The following is a 21,429-nucleotide window of genomic DNA, read 5'->3' as shown; positions in this document are numbered from 1 at the left end:
GACTCGAGAGATTAGTGGTTATTACAGGATAGCAACACTTATGATTTACTGTATGAGTGTCTTGTGGAAAAATGCAGAACAGCCTGTTCTGCTCTAAATGAACGCAGCAGTAATGTTTGTTCAAAAACACAGAGAACAATAATTAAACCATGACAGAAACAGTGCATATTGCATTTTACAATAAAATGTATTCAAAATATGTGTATATATATATACATCGTCACTTGATTAAGGTTATTGAATAATGGGAAATTTGCAGATTATTTGAATATGGAAATGCTAGTTCTGGCACTATCTCAAAACAAGTTTAATCTTCCCATAAAGAAAGTGTCATGAAATCAATCTAATAGATTCTAAGGCCAAGTTCCATGTTAATGAGGATTTTTATGAGTAATGTTAGATTAAGTTCATAAATTCTTAAAGCTACTGTAAAATGTTGTTTCAAACGTATATGCACTCTTCTAACACAGCATACTCTCAAATAACAACACTAACACACATTTTCTTTAAAAAGCTTTTATTTCATTTGAGTTGCAGACAGACCGCTGTGATCAAATGTTGTGTTACATGTCTCTGATCCATGCTGCTATAAGGACAGACACCGCATGTCCCAGTGTGAGGAAGGCGTTAGGAGCCGGGGCCGCCGCGTTAACAAAGGCTCTCCACAGAGACTGGTTGTGAAATCCCTGGCGGTTTTCATAGTAAAGCCGTTGATCTTGCTGGGAAGAGACTGCTTTATGATGACTCATAGATCCATGCTTGGGTCGACCAAAGAGGCCCATCCCGTATCCGGTGCCTGTGCCCCCCAGCATCCCGGCTGCCGCTGCCCCCGCCAACTTCAGGCCGTGCTTGGAGAGGCCGCGTCCCTGGGACGGAGGCCCTTTGTCTGCATCACCTTTTCCTCGCCCCTTGAAGAGGCCTCCACGTTTACAGTGTGCGTACTGTGCACCCGGGCACAGTGCTGCCACCAGCAACAGACAAACCCAGAGTGAGAGGAGCTTCTGCTGGCCCGTCATTTCTGCAGATCTGATCCTGCAGAAAATGAATGAAAATGCTCTCTCAGTTTTTGGACCGTAAACACTTTTATATAGATGACAAAGAGAGAGGTATGTTGGCTGTTATTCAAACTAGTATAAAAGCTTTTGACTGAACATCTAGTCACATGACAAACAGCACAACAGACATCCAGAACTTTCCACATTCTCTGTCAGCACTGGCAATCAGCTGGGCATTATGTGTGTGATGCATATTTCTCCCCTTTGTGACAATTGTTTTCATGTACACTTTGTCATCTGTTGTAACAAAACGTATCAAAGATGTAATATCTAACAATTGCATTTATATTTACGTTATGGTCCACGTATAATTGCAAGAAGATCAATTCTTCTTAAATCGAAATTTTAACAATTATCCATCCATTTTTTTTGAAATAGTTAAATGAAAACAACATCATAAATATACATAAAATGTTATATGTAAACAAGTCTTTACCTTTAGTAGTTGGTCACTCTGAGAGGTCGTGATGCAGGAGCGGCAGTCCTTTGTTCAAACCACTTACAGCACAGCAGCATTTTAGAATCACTATCGTTTACATACAAACAGCATGTTCACATCAGAGGCAGCTCAGCTCCTCCCCCCCCAAAAAAAACAAACCCTACAGGTTGAATCATTTAGCTGATGGAGGCATATCACATACAGTGTAGATGCCCAGGTTTATCCTATTATACAGTAGGCCCCTCCTCTATGTTTGTTGACTTCCAGCTACATACAGTCAATGACTACACGCTTCTGATGTTCTCGCATCGGTTATGGAACTTATTGGTTTTCCTACTGACATTAACCTGGACTTCATTAGCTTGTCCTGTCGATAGAGGGTTTCCAGTTGAGGAAGAGTTATAATTACAAGACAGAGAAGACTTTATGCAAATTTAATGAAAGTAAATTCTGTTTTGGTTAAGTTTGCGTCCCTCTTTCTATGTCTGTGTGTGTTTCATTTTTATACTGTAACACTTAAAAGCCCAGGTTTTTATTTTTGTCAGTCGAAGAAATGACCCCGCCTTTATTTGGGACAGGCGGGTCTTTGATTATTTTCACACAAAACACGTTCACAGCAAAGATTGGAAAGATGATAAAATTGTAAATATACACCAGTAATAGTAATTAAGCAGCAGACACACAAACTTTATTCTGTCTTTCTATGACAGATGTTGAAGTTTATCTTTATTTTTTTGTGTCTTGCTGTTTTTTTATCCTTATTTTTTGACCCAACACCAGGCTAGTAAACAGGACTTGACTCTGGAGGGGCTTTTATTTACATTTTTTATGATTTGTACTGTGAGAACCAGTAATCTGTGTTTAGCCTCAGCTTTTCATCTTCAACGTAGAAGCATGAACTTTGGTTTTTCAGTCTAAAAAAAAATTACATGTCTGCTTCACAAATCCCCCAATCGCACAGTTCTGTTCTTCTTTTCAGTCAGTATTTAAAGAATTATAACACAACAATAAAAACACAGAATAATATTTGGTGTTTTAGCTCTGGACTTCATCAACCCTTCAGATTTATAAATTGTACATGACATGTTAAATGTATACGTATGTAAATCCATTGAGTCATTAGCATTGTACCTATGATGAAAAAACAAATCTACACATGTTGATTTATACAGTATATGTGCATCAAGGAAGACATATTGAGATCATAGGATGACAAAACTAGAGTCCAAGAACTGCATGTATCAGAATCAAATGAACAAGAGAACATCAGAGACAGATGGCCTTTTGAATTTGAACAGTTTTTGTTCAAAATACCAAGACAGTGATGCAACAAAGCAACAGATTTTGGAACAAGAACGAGGATTGTTCTTAAAAAAAAAAGAGAGATTGTTTAAAGTGGTAGATAAAAGGGGAGGGGGGCGTGTCCTAAGGGGACTTTCAAATAGTTTTTTCCTCTGAGTGATGGTGCCTCATTATTTACAGTCTATGGATGGCGCCATGTTTTATGACACTATCTTTAGGACACAGTGTCAGTCTGTTCAGTATGATACATACAAAGGCTTAATACATTGTTTTTTCCATTGAACTATACAATGCTTGTAGTTGTACAGAACAGTATTTATTCCTTACAGTAAGTTTCCCACTGAAGCTTTAAATTGAATGGAAATGAACATATAAAGTAGCACAGTTGTTATATCTCAGATGTTTAAATTAAAGTAACAATGGTTTATTCTGTATTTTATTTTGAAAGTTCCCACCCCATTGTGTCCACAGATCTAAGTTTTGTTCATTCTCCCAGGAAAACGGTTCCAAAGGAAAAAAAAAAAGAAGATGAAAACAGAATGTGATGAGAATTTTTTCCCGTTAAGATCATCTGTAGGCCCATTAGATGACGTTTGCTTCAAACTTACTGTGGGTCTTTGTGGAGAAATTGTGCTTTAAAAAAGAACATAACTGACTTATCGGTTTGTGAAGGTTTATATTTATTTCAGCATATTTTGGGTCAACATGACAATGACTTGGCATCACATTTACACAACAATCTAAAGAACTTTGAAACATATATATTTCTTTACACTATTATACAGTAACAAATCACATATGCAAACTGTCATTTGCCAAGATGACAACAATGAATCCTTGTGAGTGGTTCATCACATGCTTTAAAAAGTTGTGCATACACTCATGCTCATCTGGCAATGGTGACGTCTTTATTTCACATTTCCTTCATGTGCAACAACAAGAGTAAAACTGTCATGCAAAGAAACTTGACACAGTGATTTCTCCACATCCCTCTGCATAGAACAGGTTGACAGGAAATAACAGTGGTCGCCATTTTGTATTTAAATGTGTCAAATGTGTTGCATGACCCAGATTTGTCCTTTTTTCAGGATGAATTAAGTTATTTCAGGCGTTTGGAGCTTGCAGCTGGAAGCACTGTATGGCATTACTGATCCACGTCCCTCTGCAGGAACTAGATGACATTTTCAAAGAGCTGCATGGAGGCCATTATATTTTCATCCTAATATCAGAAGACAAAGAAAGAAATGTTGTTGCTTGTTTAAAAAGAGGCATGAAAATTGGATTGATTGGATTGGATTGACCTACCTTTTGGCAGGTTTCTATGAATTCGTCGATTGTCACCACTCCATCTCTGTTTCGATCCATCTTCTGTAAAACGTCAAACACCATGTGGAGATTTGAGATGACACGAATTTGTCATAATCTTATTTTCCATTCTTTTTCTGAGTGTCTGTGTAATATCTGGATGCAAGAGACTCTGCTGTATACCTGGAAGAATCTGTCCACGTGCTCAGATGGTGAATCGTCTCGTACACTGGGTAAAGTATACCTGCCCATCATGTCATAAATGGACGTCATTATTGCCATCATTTCCTGCAGGAAGCCACAGAGACACACAGCACAGGAATAAGGACCATGAAGCACTTTTTGGTACAACTTCAATAAGTGATGATTGAACCTCTTTAGTAACGTAGCCGTCTTTGTTGATGTCATACAGGTTGAAAGCCCATCGCAGTTTCTCTGTGACGGAGCCTCTGAGCAACACGGACAATCCTATCACAAAGTCCTATAAGAGAAACACAAGTTTAACTACAAGCTTATTTCCAAGGAAACACCTGCCACCCATTAGACATAAACAGAACATATGACTGAAGATGTCACAGAATGTGCAGGTTAACTCACCTCAAACCTGATTGATCCACTTCTGTCAATGTCAAACGCATTGAACAAGAAATGTGCGTATGTGGTTGCATCTGAGAACAATCATTGAGAGGAGGAAATTAAAAGAAGTTGGCTTTGCATGATTCTATACTTAGTTAGGTCTACCTGTGTCTGCCTTACAAAGTTTACACATTTTGAATACTTACAGACAGTCGTCACTGAGCGATGATCAGAACATTCAGTGGCAGTTTAACCAACGTGTTAGCATTAGTAGATATACTGTACCTCCTTGAGGGAAGAACTGTGAGTAAATCGTCTTAAAAGTTTCCTCGTCCACGAGCCCACTGGGACATTCCTGTTGAGAGAGAACAACACACACGCACATGACTTCAGCTGATTCCCTTTATTTCATTTTCTGGAAAATTCACATTTTGTGTTTTATGTTGATATGAAAAATAATAATGTAGTTGAATTACCAATGAAAGCGTTCTTGAGTGTGAAAATCCATCTTTCACAAAGGGCCAAAAGAGCACAATAAAGTGTTGCCATGGCTTCACAAATTCTTGCTAAACGAATTCCCTGTTGTATGCTACACTCTTCTTCATTTGGTGAACCCAATTTCTACTTAATAACAGAAAAATTAATTGTTGCTGATATTTTGCAAATTTATTTTTGTTGTATTTCTGCTGCAGTACAGAAATATGGCCACTAGAGGGCAAGAGAGAAACATATTCCATTTCAAAAGCAATATCCTGACAGAGGCTATCTGCACTTTGTTTATTCTTTAGACCTCATAATCAGTAGTTCAGTGGCACTTGTTAAGCGGCGAGTGTGACAATTTCAAAGAAAAATAAAACAATTTAGCAAAACAGTAACCAAGCCACGGCAAATAGGATTTTAAAAGTATAATTTGATAAAATGGCATGTTTTTCAACAACACAATCTATCATCAGGAGGCGTCAGGAGCATTTCTAACGTCAGGGGCCAGAAAGATTAGTCACACACAGTATTTTTATCCCCTAGGCTTGAAGGGCTGCCACTTCATTTCAAGCATAACGGCAAGAGCGAAATTGTTCTTGTTACATCAAAAGAAAAACAAACATCAAAACCCTGTAGAAATGCAGTTAACTGATTTGTGGAATAAGTTGCTGAATAAAACCCAGATTGTTTTGTTTGTCGCAAACAAATTTGTCCAGAAAAAAAAAAAAAAAAACAGGTGAAACTGATAAACCAAGGCTCAACAAAGCTTCAACAAAATGGGATGCAGCCTTTGCAAATTGAACGTAATAAAATGCAACTGCTATTACAAGTCACAATGTATGCTGTGAAAAAAATGGGTTATTCAAAGGGTACCATGTGAAGATTTTTATTACAGTTTTGTTTACACTTTCTCACCACATCTCTTTATGTGAATCCTTACGGTCACAGGAACTTCATGAACAGATGCAAGCTTTCTTTTAAAGACTCTTAAGCCTGCTTTGTTTACATCAGCATGCTGTCTTCTTCTCCTGTTCTTTAATGGCACTACGCATCCTCTAATGGCACATTACAGTCGCTAACTGTCGATATGCATTACCCGCATCAGTGGTATAGGCCAAATGATGCATTACGTCACGCTTGTGTTCATGCATTCTCATCCTTGTGTGTCTAAGAACACAACCTTTAAAAACAAAACAGGCACCTACTTAGCAAAAGTAGATCAGTATCAATAACCTCTAGTGCAGAAAAACAAAGAAAACTTGAAGTGCCTAAACTGCAGTTCCTCCAGTGGCCACTTGAGGCTGATTCCAGAAGCAAGTAAATCCCTTTTCGGCCCCATAAAATAAATCAAATGTTACAGCAAAAGGAACACAAATATGTTTGGTCTTTAAAATGTATTTTTCTTTTCATGACGACTGAACAAGTGGCCTTAAAAATCTGCACGATTGTGGAGTCATCGCTTTGGGGGACTGCTGGGAGCTGCTTTCAGTCTGCTTGGTGTCCCCTCTGCTGATTCAGTCACTAAACTGAACCTCTCCACCTGTTTGTGTTGTAGATGCGCTTTGGGGATATATTAAATGACCTGCTGTGCTGTAGCAACAGACCATCCATGAAGCCTATCAGTCCTTTTTTCGCTGAATGATCAAACTGTAAGGCTTGTCAGTTCAGTGTTTGCTCAAACATTGATTCTTTTTGTTGTATTAGAATGTGCATTGGATTCAGAGAAGAGCAGAGAAGAAGGGAGGTCAAAGTGAGTAGAAGACTTCATTGAAAGCTAAGTTTGTTGTTCACCAATAAGATCTTTTTGCTTCTTTATTCTGGTAAATAACTAAAACTATTCAGCCGTACCAAAAACAGTCACTCACTCTGAAAACACAATGGTTGACTGTTTCATTAGCCAGCTAGTGAGTACAGAGACTGTAGGATTAGGGATTGGCTAACTTGGAGTTCAAATCTCCTCCCCAGTGTTACCCTCTTGATGTTAAATTGACACTTCTGGATCAAATAAAGAAAATGGAAACAAACCATTATGTGACGTCAAGGTGGCGATTTCTGATTATTTAAACACTCTATGGACTCAACACAAATGTGGGCATTCAGATGATACTGAATACAGTAAAGAAACATTGTAACACAAATAAAAACGGTTTATCTATGAAATATAAAACGTCTTCAGAGCTTTGCTTTCCCATCTGTGAAAAACTGGCTTTAATTGTATTCAAATTAGGGCTGTCAAAATTAACTTGTTCAAAGAGAAATGTGAGAAAGCAGAAGTTAAGGCTTGATACACTGCTGTGAGTCGTAGCAGTGGGACCGGTTTGTGCAGCTATAGAGGTTAGATGAGCTTGAAATGACCAGTGAGGATGATATTTGAAAGGGTGGAAAAAAGGAGGAGAGAAAGGAGCTGGGATGAGGAATGCATCAGCTTGTTTTGTATTTGGTATTTCATGGCATAAGAAAAGGGAAGAGATGATTCTGAAACAGGATGGCATAGTACTGGGTTTGATACGACATGAGAGGGATGATGTGGAAGGCTGGGCCTCTTTGGTCATAGGATGCGTGGGGACGCTGCAGGTCGGACACTGGTGACGTGGAATTGAGGAGCGGGAGACGTAAGTTTTGCTGGGACGCTGTGAAGAGTCAGAAAAGTTTGTTTGTATGTAAGAAAGTTTGTATGTTTGTAGCTCGTGAGGTTTGCGGTGGACTTGTCTGGCGTTCAGGTGCCTGGCTCTTAAGATGGTAGGAGAGGGGCGTGTGAGCGGATCTTAACCCCGGGCTGGCGGAGGGTAAAGGTCCGACGATGTGAGAGCCCGGGAACTCCAGGAGTTGTGGATTCTCAGACTAAACTAAATTAAACAAATTACTTTGCAACTCAGCTCACTTACAGGGGCATGTCTTTAGGGTTACATCTAATCAAAAGCATTTCCTACATTTTTGAAGCCTCTGTAGAGCGACTGAAGCTCCTTCCTGGTGAACTGAGTCTGGGCCTGGAGCTGGTCGAGACCCTCAGGTTGGTGCCGCACCATGGAGAGCTCGAGGTCATTGTCACAGCTGTCTGTCAGCGAGAAGCAGAGAAAACAAGGGCGGAGGAGGGACAGAGGGGGAGGAAGAAAGGCCGAAGGGAAGGAGGGAGGACAGAGCCGCAAGACAAGAAAGAAAGAAAAAAGGAAGGAAGGGTAGGAGAGGAGAGGAGTTGAAAATACTACAAAATAAAAAAAGACGGGAGGCAGAAAATGAAAACTACTGCACATAACTGAAAATGCTCACCATCTTAAGACAAAGAAAATGAAAGGTTGAAAAGGAAACAGAGGGGTTAGAGAAGGAAGGTAAGAGAAGGAAATAGGTGGGAGATTACATTGTTAAATGACAATACAAAAAAGAAGACACAACAGAAAATATTTACATTGGTTTTGACAGTTCAGTGAAACAAATCATGAATAAGACAAATCTACGTTTGGGAAAATTGTTGAAGAAAAATGAACTGTGTAAGAATAAGAATAATCTACATTTCTCATTGTGGGCTCTTGCTGTGTTCAAAGGGACTCCCTTACACGTTAGAGGGTCATTTCTTAAGCCAATTCTGTTTCCTCAAAGTTGACCTATTATGCTGATCCCCATTTTTAAAACTCACATATAGTGTTACAATAAGTACTAAACGCGGGCAAAGTATCAGATCATGAGGTAAAAGTCTGTCGGAGTAATCTCAGGACAATTCTGCAGAGTGCGATAAAAAGGCTTGTTCTGCAAATCCCGCAAAAACTCTCTGATATGAAACCAAGAACTTCAAGAGATGGCTTCAGGCCTCTGTATAGCCCGTTGAAACCTCTTATATAGGCTTCTTCTGCCAGCACTGGAGAGCAGCCCTCCGCTGGCCGCCCTGCAGCGTTCTGCCCCCCCAGGACGGCCTCCAGAGAGCTGGCCAATCAGAAGAAAGTGGACAAACCGCTTCAGACAGAGGCTGAAGGAAGGGCTTTTATGGGTCAAGTATACAATAAATAAGGAGTTCTTTGAGCTCCTAATCACGTAAAGCCAGTCTATAGGTTTCACAGACTGACAGCATGGAAGGTGAAAATGAGCATAACATGGGGATCTTGAAGAATATGAGGATGTAACTCGGAGATGTAGGGGCATGAAGATGTATTTAAAACACTCTTTAATAATACGTTTATCTGCAAAATGTGTGGATAACAAATTGTGGGTGATTTCAAACAGCCTTTGACTGGTCATAAAATCACAAGTATCACTAATGAACATTGATGAAGCTGCGTTTCGGTGTACTCGTTAATCTCATCAGTAACTCCTGTGTTTGACAAGCGTTCATCTGCAGTATAAAAACTGTTTCATTCTATCAGCAAAAGGGAAAACACTGACACTTTTTAGTTCGGTGAAAAAACGAGAGGTGAAAACGTTTACAGAAACATTCAGCATGAAACAACAGAAAAGATTTATTTGCAGAGGAACACCACCATATACTCACCATCTTTACCAGAACAAAACACGAATGGGATGTTGAAAGAAAGCGAACCAGGAAGAGGTGGAGGACAGATGACGAAGAAATGAAAGGGAAGGAAGAAAGTTAAAATGTTTGGCTTGATATAGACAATTTTGAACATTTAACACCAACACAGTGAACAGCCTGTTAAAAGACAGACTCATTGTTTTTTTAAGGCTGTCATGAAAACAATATGAACAGGCTGATATGTCCCCCCCGAAAAATCTCTTAGTCTCCAGAGAGATCTTTTCAGAGTTAACTGATTTTCCCGTTTCTGTTTGTGTTACAAATATTTAGGCTCAATAATGAAACAGTATCAGAGAAACACTCGAGGAAAGAATTTAGTACTTGAAAGTTAATGAACAAGAAAATAAAGAACAACAAAATTAGTAATCAAACTGGTCCTATCTTTTTATATTAGCGTCCTTTAATTTGTGCAACTTAAACGTAACATTTCGGCAGATTCAACAGAAACAAATCACCGGATGTTTTGACATGATTATTGTTCTAATGCTTCACATGACAAGGTTTTTGGAAATGGAAATCTATGCCTTACCTTCCAGAGATAAGGGCTCCCATACCCCAAACTGTTTGAGCACGACAACAAACAGACCAATAACAACAGCAATGGCGATTACTTCCAGCCCATCCATTCCCATTGTTGCCTTGCATTAGAGATCGCCTTTTTTAAAAGCTTTGGTTAAAAAAAAAAAAAGAAACAATTTAAAACGTATCCTGAATCTGATAGAGCAGCCTGTATCCACGATTATCATCTGCTACTAATCATCTTCTTCAACCAGCTACCTCCTTTTATCAGTATTTTGCACGGGCATCAGCTCTTCTATTCACTTAAAAGAAACCTAGGACATCAACCACTGACCACTTGTGAAAAAAAAAAAGAAAAGCTAATAGATTGACTACGGAGCATCCTCCTTTAAGCAAACAGCCCTTATGTCCATCATTTGCTCTTGAAAAAATATTTAATTTGACAAACTTTTAATATCCCATGATGATCCAAAGCTGTCTCCAAGCGCAGATGATCCATCTCTGTTTCTGTTTGTCAGCATATCATGACCTGGGGTCTGTCCCACAACTCCATCAACTCCGGGGCTCCACCCCTGCTCACTCCATCGCCCATACTATCCTGAGCTGTGTGTGTGTGTGTGTGTGTGTGTGTGTGTGTGTGTGTGTGTGTGTGTGTGTGTGTGTGTTTGAGGTCAATACTGAAGGAATTTCTTTACTAATAGTCTCTGATTGACAGGCCACGCTGTCTTTTATTTGCTCAGTCATTTCAAGGATGTAAAGCTGTAAAACCAGGCATTGATCCACATTTGCTGATGACTGGGATATGAACAGCACTTAGGATGGAGGAGCCGGCCCTGCCCTGTGTGGCGCTCCCTGTGTCTACCGGGTTGTTCAGCAATGCACGCGGCCAATAACGGAGAGGGATTCTCTCTGCTGGAAAACATTGTGACCATTGCGACTGTAAAACCAGCGCTTTGTTTAAGATGATGTGGTTAAGAATAGTTAAGTTGAAGTGATTTTTTTATCTGTGCTTTAAACATGTTCTCCACACCTCAGAGGCCAAATTTAGCCGAAGTAAAATCCTTCACATAATGTCCTCTCTGTGTTCTGAGGAGTTTTTGTTCGAAAGGCTTGACGTTGCTGTTAAAACCTGAGGCAGTCTCTGCATGATGGTGCTGTGCTGTAAAACAATAAGAGTAAAGAAGTTAAGACTGTAGTCCACAAGTGATGACTCGGCACAACATAATGGACCCAGTTTAAGCAGGATAGGAGGGTGGAGTGCAAATCAATTGTCCAGAGTTAAAATACCGGTCTTAGAACAGGCAGAGAAAGTGGGCCAGAAATGCATTTGGATACCAGGGGAGGGATTATGGAAATGGACTCATCCTTAATGTCTGCATGTCTTAATCAGCTACTGAAACAAAGATTAAACTGGTATGGTGCCACCCAAAAATAACTTGAGTATGATTCTCTACATAGCTTCTGTCTACAAGCAACATATCCTACAGTAATAAAAAACAAAATATGATTTATTGTTTTCTTAAAGGATCAATATGTAAGATATCTACTGAATTAAGTCATAAAATCACCTTACCATATGATCAGACATGAAGGAATCATAAAATGTTAAAGTGCTGGCTTCTCTGACAACAATGCAGCAGCCAGTATGTCCTCCTACTAAGATTAGATTCCGGTCCGTAATGGTCTGCATTTGTTTTGACGAGAGGAGGTAGGTGGTTTAAAGGCTGCCCCACATGTCCTTCATGGATGCCCATCAGTTTGCCAGGCAAGCGTCAAACCCACAGGTGTTGCGGCGGTGGAAGCAGGAAAAAACAAACTGGCTTAGCTATAAATGATTCTAACGGACCTAAAAAGTCTCAGCACTATTCTAAAAAGTTCCACGACCAGAAAGGTGAAATAGGGAAGCTTTCTGCCCCAGCCTGAATTGTTGATCAATCCAGAAGCATGTATGCTAAATGTTAGTTATAAAGTATTCAGAAAACACAATGTGGAGTGATACATCTAGTTTAATTCACTAGCGCTGTTGTACTCATTATCAGCACTGATGGAATACCTCCTCACCAATCAAAGTTCTAGGTCAGGAAAGATGTTGCATTATGTAAAATAACCTACCCTGATACAAGATTGCTGATTTTAAACTGCGAGAAAAGAGGCGATGAAGTGAAAAGGAAATGGTGCATCTGGTTAACCTCTGCATATAAATGCGTATTTTTGCAGTATTTTGACATGTGTTTGTTCTACCGCCGCAGACAGAAAACACACTCAGCCATTATAACACTAACATGCAAGATGCATGAGCTCATGTGGGAACTGCCTGCCATAAAAATAATGCAGCATTACACTGTTTAATGCTCCTTAAGTGCTGTTCTTCTATTAAATACAGACAAGGGTGAGGTGGCTTAAGCGTGCAGAGATGCAGACAGTGCAGCCTTCAGGTCCTACCATCAGGTTTTAATGCTGCAGTGAGAGCCACATTACAGCCCAGTGCCCGAACCCATTCATCATAGGCTGTCACACAAGCTCTCGTCAAACAGTTAAACACCCTGGACTTCGCGCTCTTCCTCTTGGCTTTTTTTTCTCAGTGCTATCTGTGGCTCTTTCACTGAATTTGAGACTTCTGGCTTTTTGGAAGGAAAATGCCATTATTGAGAGGATTAACCACACATACAGCTTGCATCGATCCATGGGCGGGCTGGGACGCTTTATCATACAAGAACAGCACACAAATGTTTTTTTTTTTTAATAAAACATGTCATATATATTCTTTTATCATACGAAAAAGTAAAAAAAAGTATGTTAGAAAATCTCAGAATTCTCATATTGTTCAAGGATATATTGAAACAGACCCTAAGACTAAATAAAGAAATCAGATAGCTAATTAATGGATGAGTATTGTAAAAGTGTTCCTTTATTTTTATTTTAAAAGTGCTCTGTTCTCTGTTTGATTTAAGTACGAGTCAAGAGTGACATTTTAAGTGCAACAGTCTAGACATCTTAAAAACCTATGCTCTCTGATCTAACACAGCTTGAGAGTGTAATACTCTTTGTATTATTCATACTTTTATAACTGTGTCACTTTCAGCACCAGTGAAGAAATGATGTGTACGTAATAGCGGGACATCATAGTAGTGCGACAGAGTGTAGCCTGCCAAAAAAAGTATTACCGCTGTGGCACAGGAAGTGACGATTCTTTCGACCAATCATCGGACCACAGCGGGTCTAGCTCCACCCTTTAGGGTGGGACAAGTACCATGGCACCCCAACAGAAGGGTAGAAAAAAGTAGGACTGTGGAAATGTAATTTAGGGTTCAGTGTCATTCGTGTCCCAAGGACATTCGACAAGTAGCCGCAAGAGCTGAAGATTGAACCCCCAACCTTTTGGCTGAGAGATCACTGACCCACCACTGAGCCACAGCAATACAACCTGTATTTATTTTGGTTATGTGTCATGTGTTTAAGCGTGTGGAAACGTAGTTCACGCATTAGAGCTGGATTTGCAAGAAGATACAGTACATATCGTTTCCTGTACTTATTCTCTAAGGAGACTGAATGACAGGACGATACCAGACTGATGAGGAAAGAGGGAGAGACAGCGTGGGCGGGGTTGTGATCCATGAGCGGTTTATCATGGTTTACAATAATGCAGCACCGAGGGGGACACGGGCATTTTAAAATATGGATCAGCGAGTTGATCATTTGGATCTTTTGTGCTACATCACAGGGAATCCAGTCCAATGTGGAGTGCATACACTCACTGATAAAACACAGCTCTCCATTTGTTCTCCAACTTTACATTTTGTTAATTTTAATCATTGCAAGGTTTTTGAAGTCTAATGACGGTGAACGAGGCTCTGTGTGTATTTGCATGAAGAATGGACGGTGAGATATTTACAAAAGGTCACTGGGGATGCATTTGGACATGTATCATCTGGCCAGGTGTGAAACCCTATACGCTTAGAGCTGCCAAATGTATGATTCTATCACTCAGGTGTAAACCTTCTTCTAGTGTAATAGTAGCTTGTCCAGGACACAGAAAGGTTGCTATACTGTTTAGAGTCCAGTAGATGGCAGACAAGTTGCATGTGGAGTTGCTAAAACCTCCATATATATTTCCAGACTAAAAACAAACAGCCTGATAAATAAAACATGATTAATAATGCTGTTTTTGAGTTTGTAGAATACTGGATCAGTCCAACTGTTGATGCACTTCAAAGGCCTTTTTCATAAAAGGTCAAGACCTTCCTCTTTTGCAGGTGTCCAAATGAGGGTTGGGATTCATTTGTTCTACGGGCAAACCCCTTTGAGGTGATGTCAGGCATGAGAGCGTTTTTTGTTCTGCTACTGTTTTCATCAACGTGGTCATCTGTCTACTGGCAGAGAGGGACGTCAACAGCGGACGAGCCTGGATGACAACAGTGAGTCATTTCTGGAAGCCGCACAAACGATTCTGTCTGCTCATCACTGTGCTTTTCAACCGCGCAGATCGAAAGCATCTGAGGACAAATGAATCTAACTCTTCAAAGACATTGTTCCCGCTCCTAAAAGGATCCGTGTGATGCTGCGTGGACAGATTGCAGCCCTGCCTGTCGAGTGCAAGCTCACAGCTGACTGCCCCACAGCAGGATAATGTCAATAATTTAGATCAGCCCAGAAAATGGGGGCATGTAGGAAGACACTGTGCTCTTCATCTTAAAAATATGCATCCCTGTCTTTTGTGATGCATTAACATGGTGAAACACATATATCTTTTCAGCTTATTTATTGATTATTTCCTCTTAAAGCATATCTTTTTTTATTGCTGATTGAGACGAGGCCTTAAGATTAAATCATTTCTTCTTATTTCTCAGAGGGATAGTGGGCGTGCAGAAACAAAACAACATCTCCGTGCGGTTGTTTTAGAGAAGGAGGAGAGAGAGAGAGAGAGAGAGAGAGAGAGAGAGAGAGAGAGAGAACAGTCGATGAGCGAGCATTACATGTGGAGGAAAAGATGTAGTGGATCAAACTTGACTCCATGAAGCAGCATAGATTGAAAGCGGCCCATTCGATGACTGATTAACTGCTGAAATAAAGTGGCATTTGCTGAAGAGAGAGGTCAGCGCTGTAAACACTCACTAGAGGAAAAAAGAAGGGCGAGAACATACAGAGAGATAGAGCAGATATATGAAGTAGATGGGGCAAGTGCATGCTTTAAAATGTATGTATTCTGTAGAGCTGGCGATTGAAGGCCTACACCCATACTCTGCCACGAGTCCCTCCTCGCCTGCTGCCGCAGACAATCCTGCAGATGTTCAGTGTGATGCATTGTCTGTGGGGTGTTAGCATGTGTGTGTGTGTGTGTGTGTGTGTGTTAGTGTATGTGCCTGTACCTGGCCCTTGTTGCGTGGTGCTGGCAATAATCCACTTGACGAGGCAACACTTCATCAGAGATTTGCGCGTGAGCCGAGGTTTCTGCCACTTGGAGCCCTCTGTCTGTCCAGGAGGGGTTGGGTCTTTCCCGTTAGCGTCGGGCATCAGACCGCCATCCTTGCTCTTGTCGTTTCCCTGAGGAAAAGAGAAAAGAAACGGTCCACAAAGTAGACGTTCTTTGTAGTAAGCCGATGTTGTCAGAACACGGGCAATAGCTTTTAAACGTAGCAAAAGGCTGCAGGTCCCTCCGCCTGTATTGTCCTTTATTTTGTCTTCCACCTGTGCATCAATGTTTCTTTGAATCATCCAATTTATTTTCTGCCACCTAAACAGCATGGTTTCTTTTCAATCAACTACTTTGTTTTAGACTTAAAAATCTCTTTCCTTTATTTTTTTTTGTTTAAAACCGCACTGACTTTAGAAAACCCCTGAACTTTCCTTTAGCGATAAGTGCTGCCACCACCGAAGTTTTCACCTATCTGGTGAAATATTTTAATATTTTTCTGGAGATCTTTTAGATCTTCCACCTGGTGCTATCATGATGCCAAAATTCGAATGTTTCAAATCAAAAAGCTCCTGCGAGGTACTTTGGGTCTGTGTTGATTTTGGCGCCCCCTGTAGAAAAACCTGTACATCTATTGGTGATCTGTTCCTGTACATGTGTAGTGTTTTAGGATGAAAAAAAAATCTCCTCCTGCTCTATTTCTCTCTTGTCAGACACCAACCTGGTGGCAGAGGTAACAGGCCTTGAAAGTAACTATTTCACTGTTGTTTTTGATGGTATGGTCTGCTTTTAGGTTAAATAGAGGCGTCAGTATATTCATTTAATACTTTCATAAGCAGATGGAAACGCCTAACAGAAGCTTATAGTTCATCACGTCCCCTGCAGTTTCACATGTTTCTAATCCTAATTTAAAAATGTTAGCATGCCATCACAACACAAAGATGAAAGAAGAGTATACCTGCTCAGAATTAGCTTGTAGCTCAAAGCTAGTTTCAGCAATCTGCGAGTCTTATTATTTGTATATTTGATATATAAAGTCAAAAAAACGATGAAATGACTTTAACAAAAGACATGCGGGAAAAGAAAACATTAAGGGGTTCCCTTGTGACTTGGGTTTATATGATGCCAATGTGATAGCACTGTCCCCAGTCTGAAAACACATTTTCTTCTTTTTCTCCCTATAGGCCCTGTAATGCACTCTGTCTGTCTAAAAAAGTCATGGAGACATAGCGAATACGCTTACAGAAAAAAGAAAATTAATCTGCACTGCAACGTCAAGATATGTGCTATCTTGTAGGCCAATAAGTCTGTCAGGTATTTAAGCTTGGTTTAATAGCCTTCATTTACTCTCTGGTGTAGGATGAAAGTTACAGAGAACTGAAGGGCTTTTTTTTTTTAAATACCACCAAACAGACAAATATTCTTTCTCTAGCATATCTTTCCACTACTTGAGATAGGTTGTATATTCATGTAGTTTCTCCGTCATATGGTGGTATGAAACAAAGGAGGGTTTGTCACTGCTAAATGTGACATCTGGACCAGCAGCAGGAGTTTCTTTATTCAGACAACTGGTGAGTATTGATGAACAGATACTTCAAAGAGCAATACTACAAAACTCAAATGCTGCTTATTTCATATGAAAATCTGTTCACTACAATCATTGATTTATCTTTATATGATTAAATACTTCAAGGTCCAAACACTTTGTGTTCCAGCTCCCTAAAGTGTTGGTCTTTTTTTTTAAATAAATGGTTCACATAAAATAAGATGTAATAACTGAAGAATAAAATGCGATTTGATTTAGTCTGCTTTTTCTTTTTTACACTGAAAGGTCCGGTTGAGATGATGAAGTCTATTCTGCCACAGAGTCCTGGGCTAGAAGGCAGCGCCAGCAATTTATGAAGAACAAAAAAAACATACATCCCTAAAAGCAACACGGACAAAGGACGTGCATAAGAAAGAGAGATAGACACATTTCACATCAAGAACCAAGTTAAAAAGCAACAGCAACAGGATTCCTCCCAGACAGTTTTCAAGGTCTTTAAGGTGTTTAAACTTTCAGGACAGGGATATGCAAGCTTCAGTTGTTTTGACTTTTGACATCATCTTCTCCTCCCACACTAGATGCTCACTCACAGTTTTTCCATCCGGATTAATATTTCAGTTATAAAACAGACTTACATTTCTGAGGCGGTGGATTTAAATAGCACAGCCGGTACTGTAAAATAATCCAAAGATGATATGTCAGAAGACGGTGACGCCTTCAGGGGCTGATTCTTTTTCAAATTTTAATATTTTCTAAGGCAGCATCCTCGTGTTTTTATTTTCCCCTTATAAGTTCAATGAGAGTGATATTTCATTCCACTGTTGTATGATTACACAACCACATCTTTTAGGTTTAGTTTCATCTTAGGCTTCTTCCTTTTTTTGTTGTTTATACCTTTAGATCCTCTTTTCCAAATGTTCTCGTCTCTTTTTCTTTGCCTCTGCAATCTTTCCAATGTTGTGATAAAGGCCTGTATAAATAAAACAGCTTTCTATAAGCGCTCCACGAGAAAGTGATGTAAAGAGTTTGTAGTGAACATAGACAGAAGGACTATCCGGGGAGCGTCTCTGTCCCCCTGGTCCCCTATATGAATATGAAGAGATGCCAAAGCATACAGGGCATGGAGAAGTGGCTCAATAATTCACACTCTTTGAAACAGCATCAATAAAAGATCAGAGCTGGCTGCCATGCTGAGGTTAAAGATGACAATAGACAAACCTGAACACTGTTAGATCATCCAAAACCCACATAAAAATGGACCTAGATAGTCCACACCAGTCACACTGCATGTATCTGAAAATGGTTCAATCATATAATCAGGTAAGAAAGTTCAGCAAGAAAGTTATAAAATACTAGTCATACCTCATCATTTGTGAACTGTCTATGACTTTGTGTTTGTCTGAAGAGAGAGTCCCTTTTTGAGTCTGAACATCAGAGCGCTGCATTATTAAAAAGACAGAAGCCAAGTGATGCTCTCTTTGATCATCTAAGTCATCCCTGTGTGTGAGCGTCCTCCACTGATCATCACATATGTTACCTTTGCGAGCTACGAGCATGCACGCACACACACACACGCACGCACACACACACACACACACACACACACACACACACACACACACACACACACACACACACACACACACACACACACCACCCCATCCCAGCCATCTGACACCTGATAGCGGCAGACATAATTTCTATCTTTAAGCCCTATTAAAAAAATGAAAAGCTGATGGTGGATCTTGATTTGGATTTCAAACCTTATGCTGTTTTTTTTTTTTTTTTTTTTTTTTAAATAAATCTTTTATCTGCTTCTTATTCAAAACTTTGATGCTCCTGACCATCGTTTGTTCTGTTTCCCATGTGGCTAACATCTCACTGGTCAAAATCACGTAAAAACAAAAACACCTAGTTAAAGGATCTATTGACTCCCAGCTTGACATGAAGTTCATGTGTCATTTAAAACAACACCTGATAAAGTTTACAATTATTAGTTGATTCCAATACTACACATTTTGAGGTATGTGTAGGCTACTATTTTTTTGCCCATTTATACTTGAAGTTCGCAGAATTTCAGTATTGTAGATTTTACACCACTACTTAGCTCGATAGCTTCAGTCAGAGGCATCGTGCCTTTTCAAACTGGGGGTCTGGAGCCCCCTCAGATTCTAAAAAATGTCCCATTTTTTTTGGTGGAAGGACCCCTTGACCTCACTCTAACTTAGCCCCCCAGAATTTTGGCTTGCATAACGCCCATGGCTTCAGTCAAAAGTTATCTTGTCGATGGATATTTTAGATAAAAAAACATTTGATAAACACGTATACAATGAATAAAAGAATATAATGCAATTTCAAAGTTTGAATTATCGAAAATTGGGCTATAAACTACTACTGATAAAGTTAACCCCAGATCAACAAGCTTCAACTACAAGATCAAAATCAAGCATTCATGTTAAAGCTACAATGATAACAATCAAATCTAAATGAAGGGTACAAACAGTAGAATTAATATATTGTTTTATTTAATACCCTTAGTAGGATACATTTTGCTTATAATAAAAATATAGTTTGCAGGATTTGTACTTTTAACTGTTATTTACACTCCAGCATGCAAGCTTATACAAAATCTATCACAATAGTTCTTACATCTCCCCTTACATTACTGGTGATAAAATGCAAACCACAATCAAATATATGGCCCAATTCTTATTCTTTAATGTTAAAATACTTTTTAAGACTTTGAAAAATAAAAAAAAGTATGTTCAAGTTCGTCAGAACGGGACCTCAGGTAGCTCACACTTAGCATACGGATGGGAATATTAGCATGATTTATGTCAAAGCTGAACATGCTCGTCCTATGGAAGCAACAAGTCAATTAAAGCATGCAGAGAAACTTGTTTACTGCACCTGCATTGCGTCTTGATTTGAGTTGGAGGAATATCGCTGCAATGAATCCTGCTCTGCCGGCGCTCCTTCAGTCATCTGCAGCAGCATGTACAGAGAGAGAGAGAGAGAGAGAGAGAGAGAGAGAGAGAGAGAGAGAGGAGAGAGAGAGGGGGGGCTATTAAGGAGGAGCAGAGCTGCTCACAGTCATCAGCAAAGGATTAACACTATAAAACTATCATTATAGCTACAGATTAACAAACACACGAACCTAAAAGGTCTGAAAGAATCTAATGACTGAGTCAGTGATCTGCAGAAAAGAGCATCAGTCCTCTCAACAAGTGATGGGAGGGAAACAATTTATAGAGCGACAGAAGGAGCGGCGACTGCACGAGGTCCTTACATCATGACATTTTTTATTAGAAGTGCCAGACATATTATAACCTGCCGTGATGCTGTGTGGGTCCAAATTCAGACTGCTCTTCCAGTGTGAATCTCTAAGGAAATTAAACAGAATTGCAGTGTTCTCATGAAGCCAAAGAAGTTGCTGTATTATGTGTGCTTTCTACAGGGAGAATTTATTTGTGTTCGGTATTTGAGTTTATTTGTGTTAGATTCGCAGGCTGCTCAGTTTTTTTTTTTTGTTTTTTTTTTGAGTGCAATGTGACTTTCTTATTGCAGAAAAGTCAGACTGTATGGAGGATCAAAATGACACTGACATCAATTCATTAACATGCTAAACGGCATATTTGTGTGCCACCTGAAGCGGGGAAAAGCAGAAAGAATACACTATCCCGAAATAATTTATAGTATATAGCATATATAGGCTATTCAATGTTTGTTGATCCCTCTAAAAGAAGGTTCAATTTACAATTTATCACATATGCTTAAAACAAAGAAAACCACACATCTTTCCCTCACTTTTAATCAAACATGAGCATGACGTTTTATGTTGTACTGAAACCATAGTGTCAATATGTTAAAGAGCTGAAGTATTCCTTTATTTTGACCTTGATCTGTGACATTATCGCCCCAAACGAACAGTCATTGCTCGCTTTGTGCTGTGCACCTGCTTCTATTCAGTGTCACATTAACTTGGAAGGAAAATGAATCCGAGCGCAGGAAGCTGCCTCTTGTTCCCAAAATATGCTCTGACATCGTCTCTGCATTAGTCTAAGTGCCTCCTCTCAAATTCTATGAAAGTCATGAGGTAGGAGAAACAGACAAAAATTCACTGAGAAGAAGTCCAGCAAAGAAGGAGGAATGGATAATTCAAGACCTGAATATGCTTTTTCACATTTTGTAAGAGATTATTTTGACCAGAGATTGCGCAAGCTAGTGTGTGAACATATTTATAAAACAAAAACTGGCTGGTTGTTCCCATGGTCACAT

General features: G+C 39.6%; 2 protein-coding genes across 3 annotated transcripts; both read right to left on the bottom strand.

Moving 5' to 3' along the window:
• Positions 1-500: 500 nt before the first annotated feature.
• Positions 501-1,648, bottom strand: sprn2 (shadow of prion protein 2). The gene is made up of 2 exons (XM_061060853.1): positions 1,492-1,648; positions 501-1,032 (listed from the first exon to the last, which is right to left on the bottom strand). Exon 2 carries the CDS (start codon positions 1,014-1,016, stop codon positions 564-566), a length of 453 nt encoding a protein of 150 aa, XP_060916836.1. The 5' UTR covers positions 1,017-1,032; positions 1,492-1,648; the 3' UTR covers positions 501-563.
• A 1,787-nt stretch (positions 1,649-3,435) lies between these two features.
• Positions 3,436-20,368, bottom strand: LOC132992325 (calsenilin-like). 2 transcript variants are annotated; one of them, XM_061061564.1, is made up of 10 exons: positions 20,309-20,368; positions 20,062-20,136; positions 15,562-15,736; positions 8,088-8,212; positions 4,963-5,032; positions 4,699-4,769; positions 4,475-4,582; positions 4,285-4,389; positions 4,102-4,164; positions 3,436-4,015 (listed from the first exon to the last, which is right to left on the bottom strand). In XM_061061564.1, exons 2-10 carry the CDS (start codon positions 20,134-20,136, stop codon positions 3,968-3,970), a joined length of 840 nt encoding a protein of 279 aa, XP_060917547.1. In that variant the 5' UTR covers positions 20,309-20,368; the 3' UTR covers positions 3,436-3,967. The 2 variants fall into 2 exon arrangements, with proteins under 2 accessions (XP_060917547.1, XP_060917549.1); XM_061061566.1 differs by lacking the exons at positions 15,562-15,736; positions 20,062-20,136; positions 20,309-20,368 and adding an exon at positions 10,206-11,310.
• Between the last annotated feature and the right edge of the window lie 1,061 nt (positions 20,369-21,429).

Source organism: Labrus mixtus, chromosome 17 (genome assembly GCF_963584025.1).
Source record: "Labrus mixtus chromosome 17, fLabMix1.1, whole genome shotgun sequence".
Lineage (NCBI taxonomy): Eukaryota > Metazoa > Chordata > Actinopteri > Labriformes > Labridae > Labrus > Labrus mixtus.
The sequence above is the reverse complement of the archived record's forward strand: the minus strand, read 5'-3'. Positions and strand labels throughout refer to the sequence as shown.

Coding starts and splice junctions, on each gene's coding strand:
- LOC132992325 (XM_061061564.1), bottom strand. CDS start 20,136: ATGACTGAAGGAGCGCCGGCAGAGCAGGATTCATTGCAGCGATATTCC. Junction 8,213..15,561: donor CACCACGCAACAAGGGCCAG/GTACAGGCACAT, acceptor TCTCGCTGACAG/ACAGCTGTGACAATGACCTC. Junction 4,165..4,284: donor ACGTGGACAGATTCTTCCAG/GTATACAGCAGA, acceptor GACGTTTTACAG/AAGATGGATCGAAACAGAGA.
- sprn2 (XM_061060853.1), bottom strand. CDS start 1,016: ATGACGGGCCAGCAGAAGCTCCTCTCACTCTGGGTTTGTCTGTTGCTG.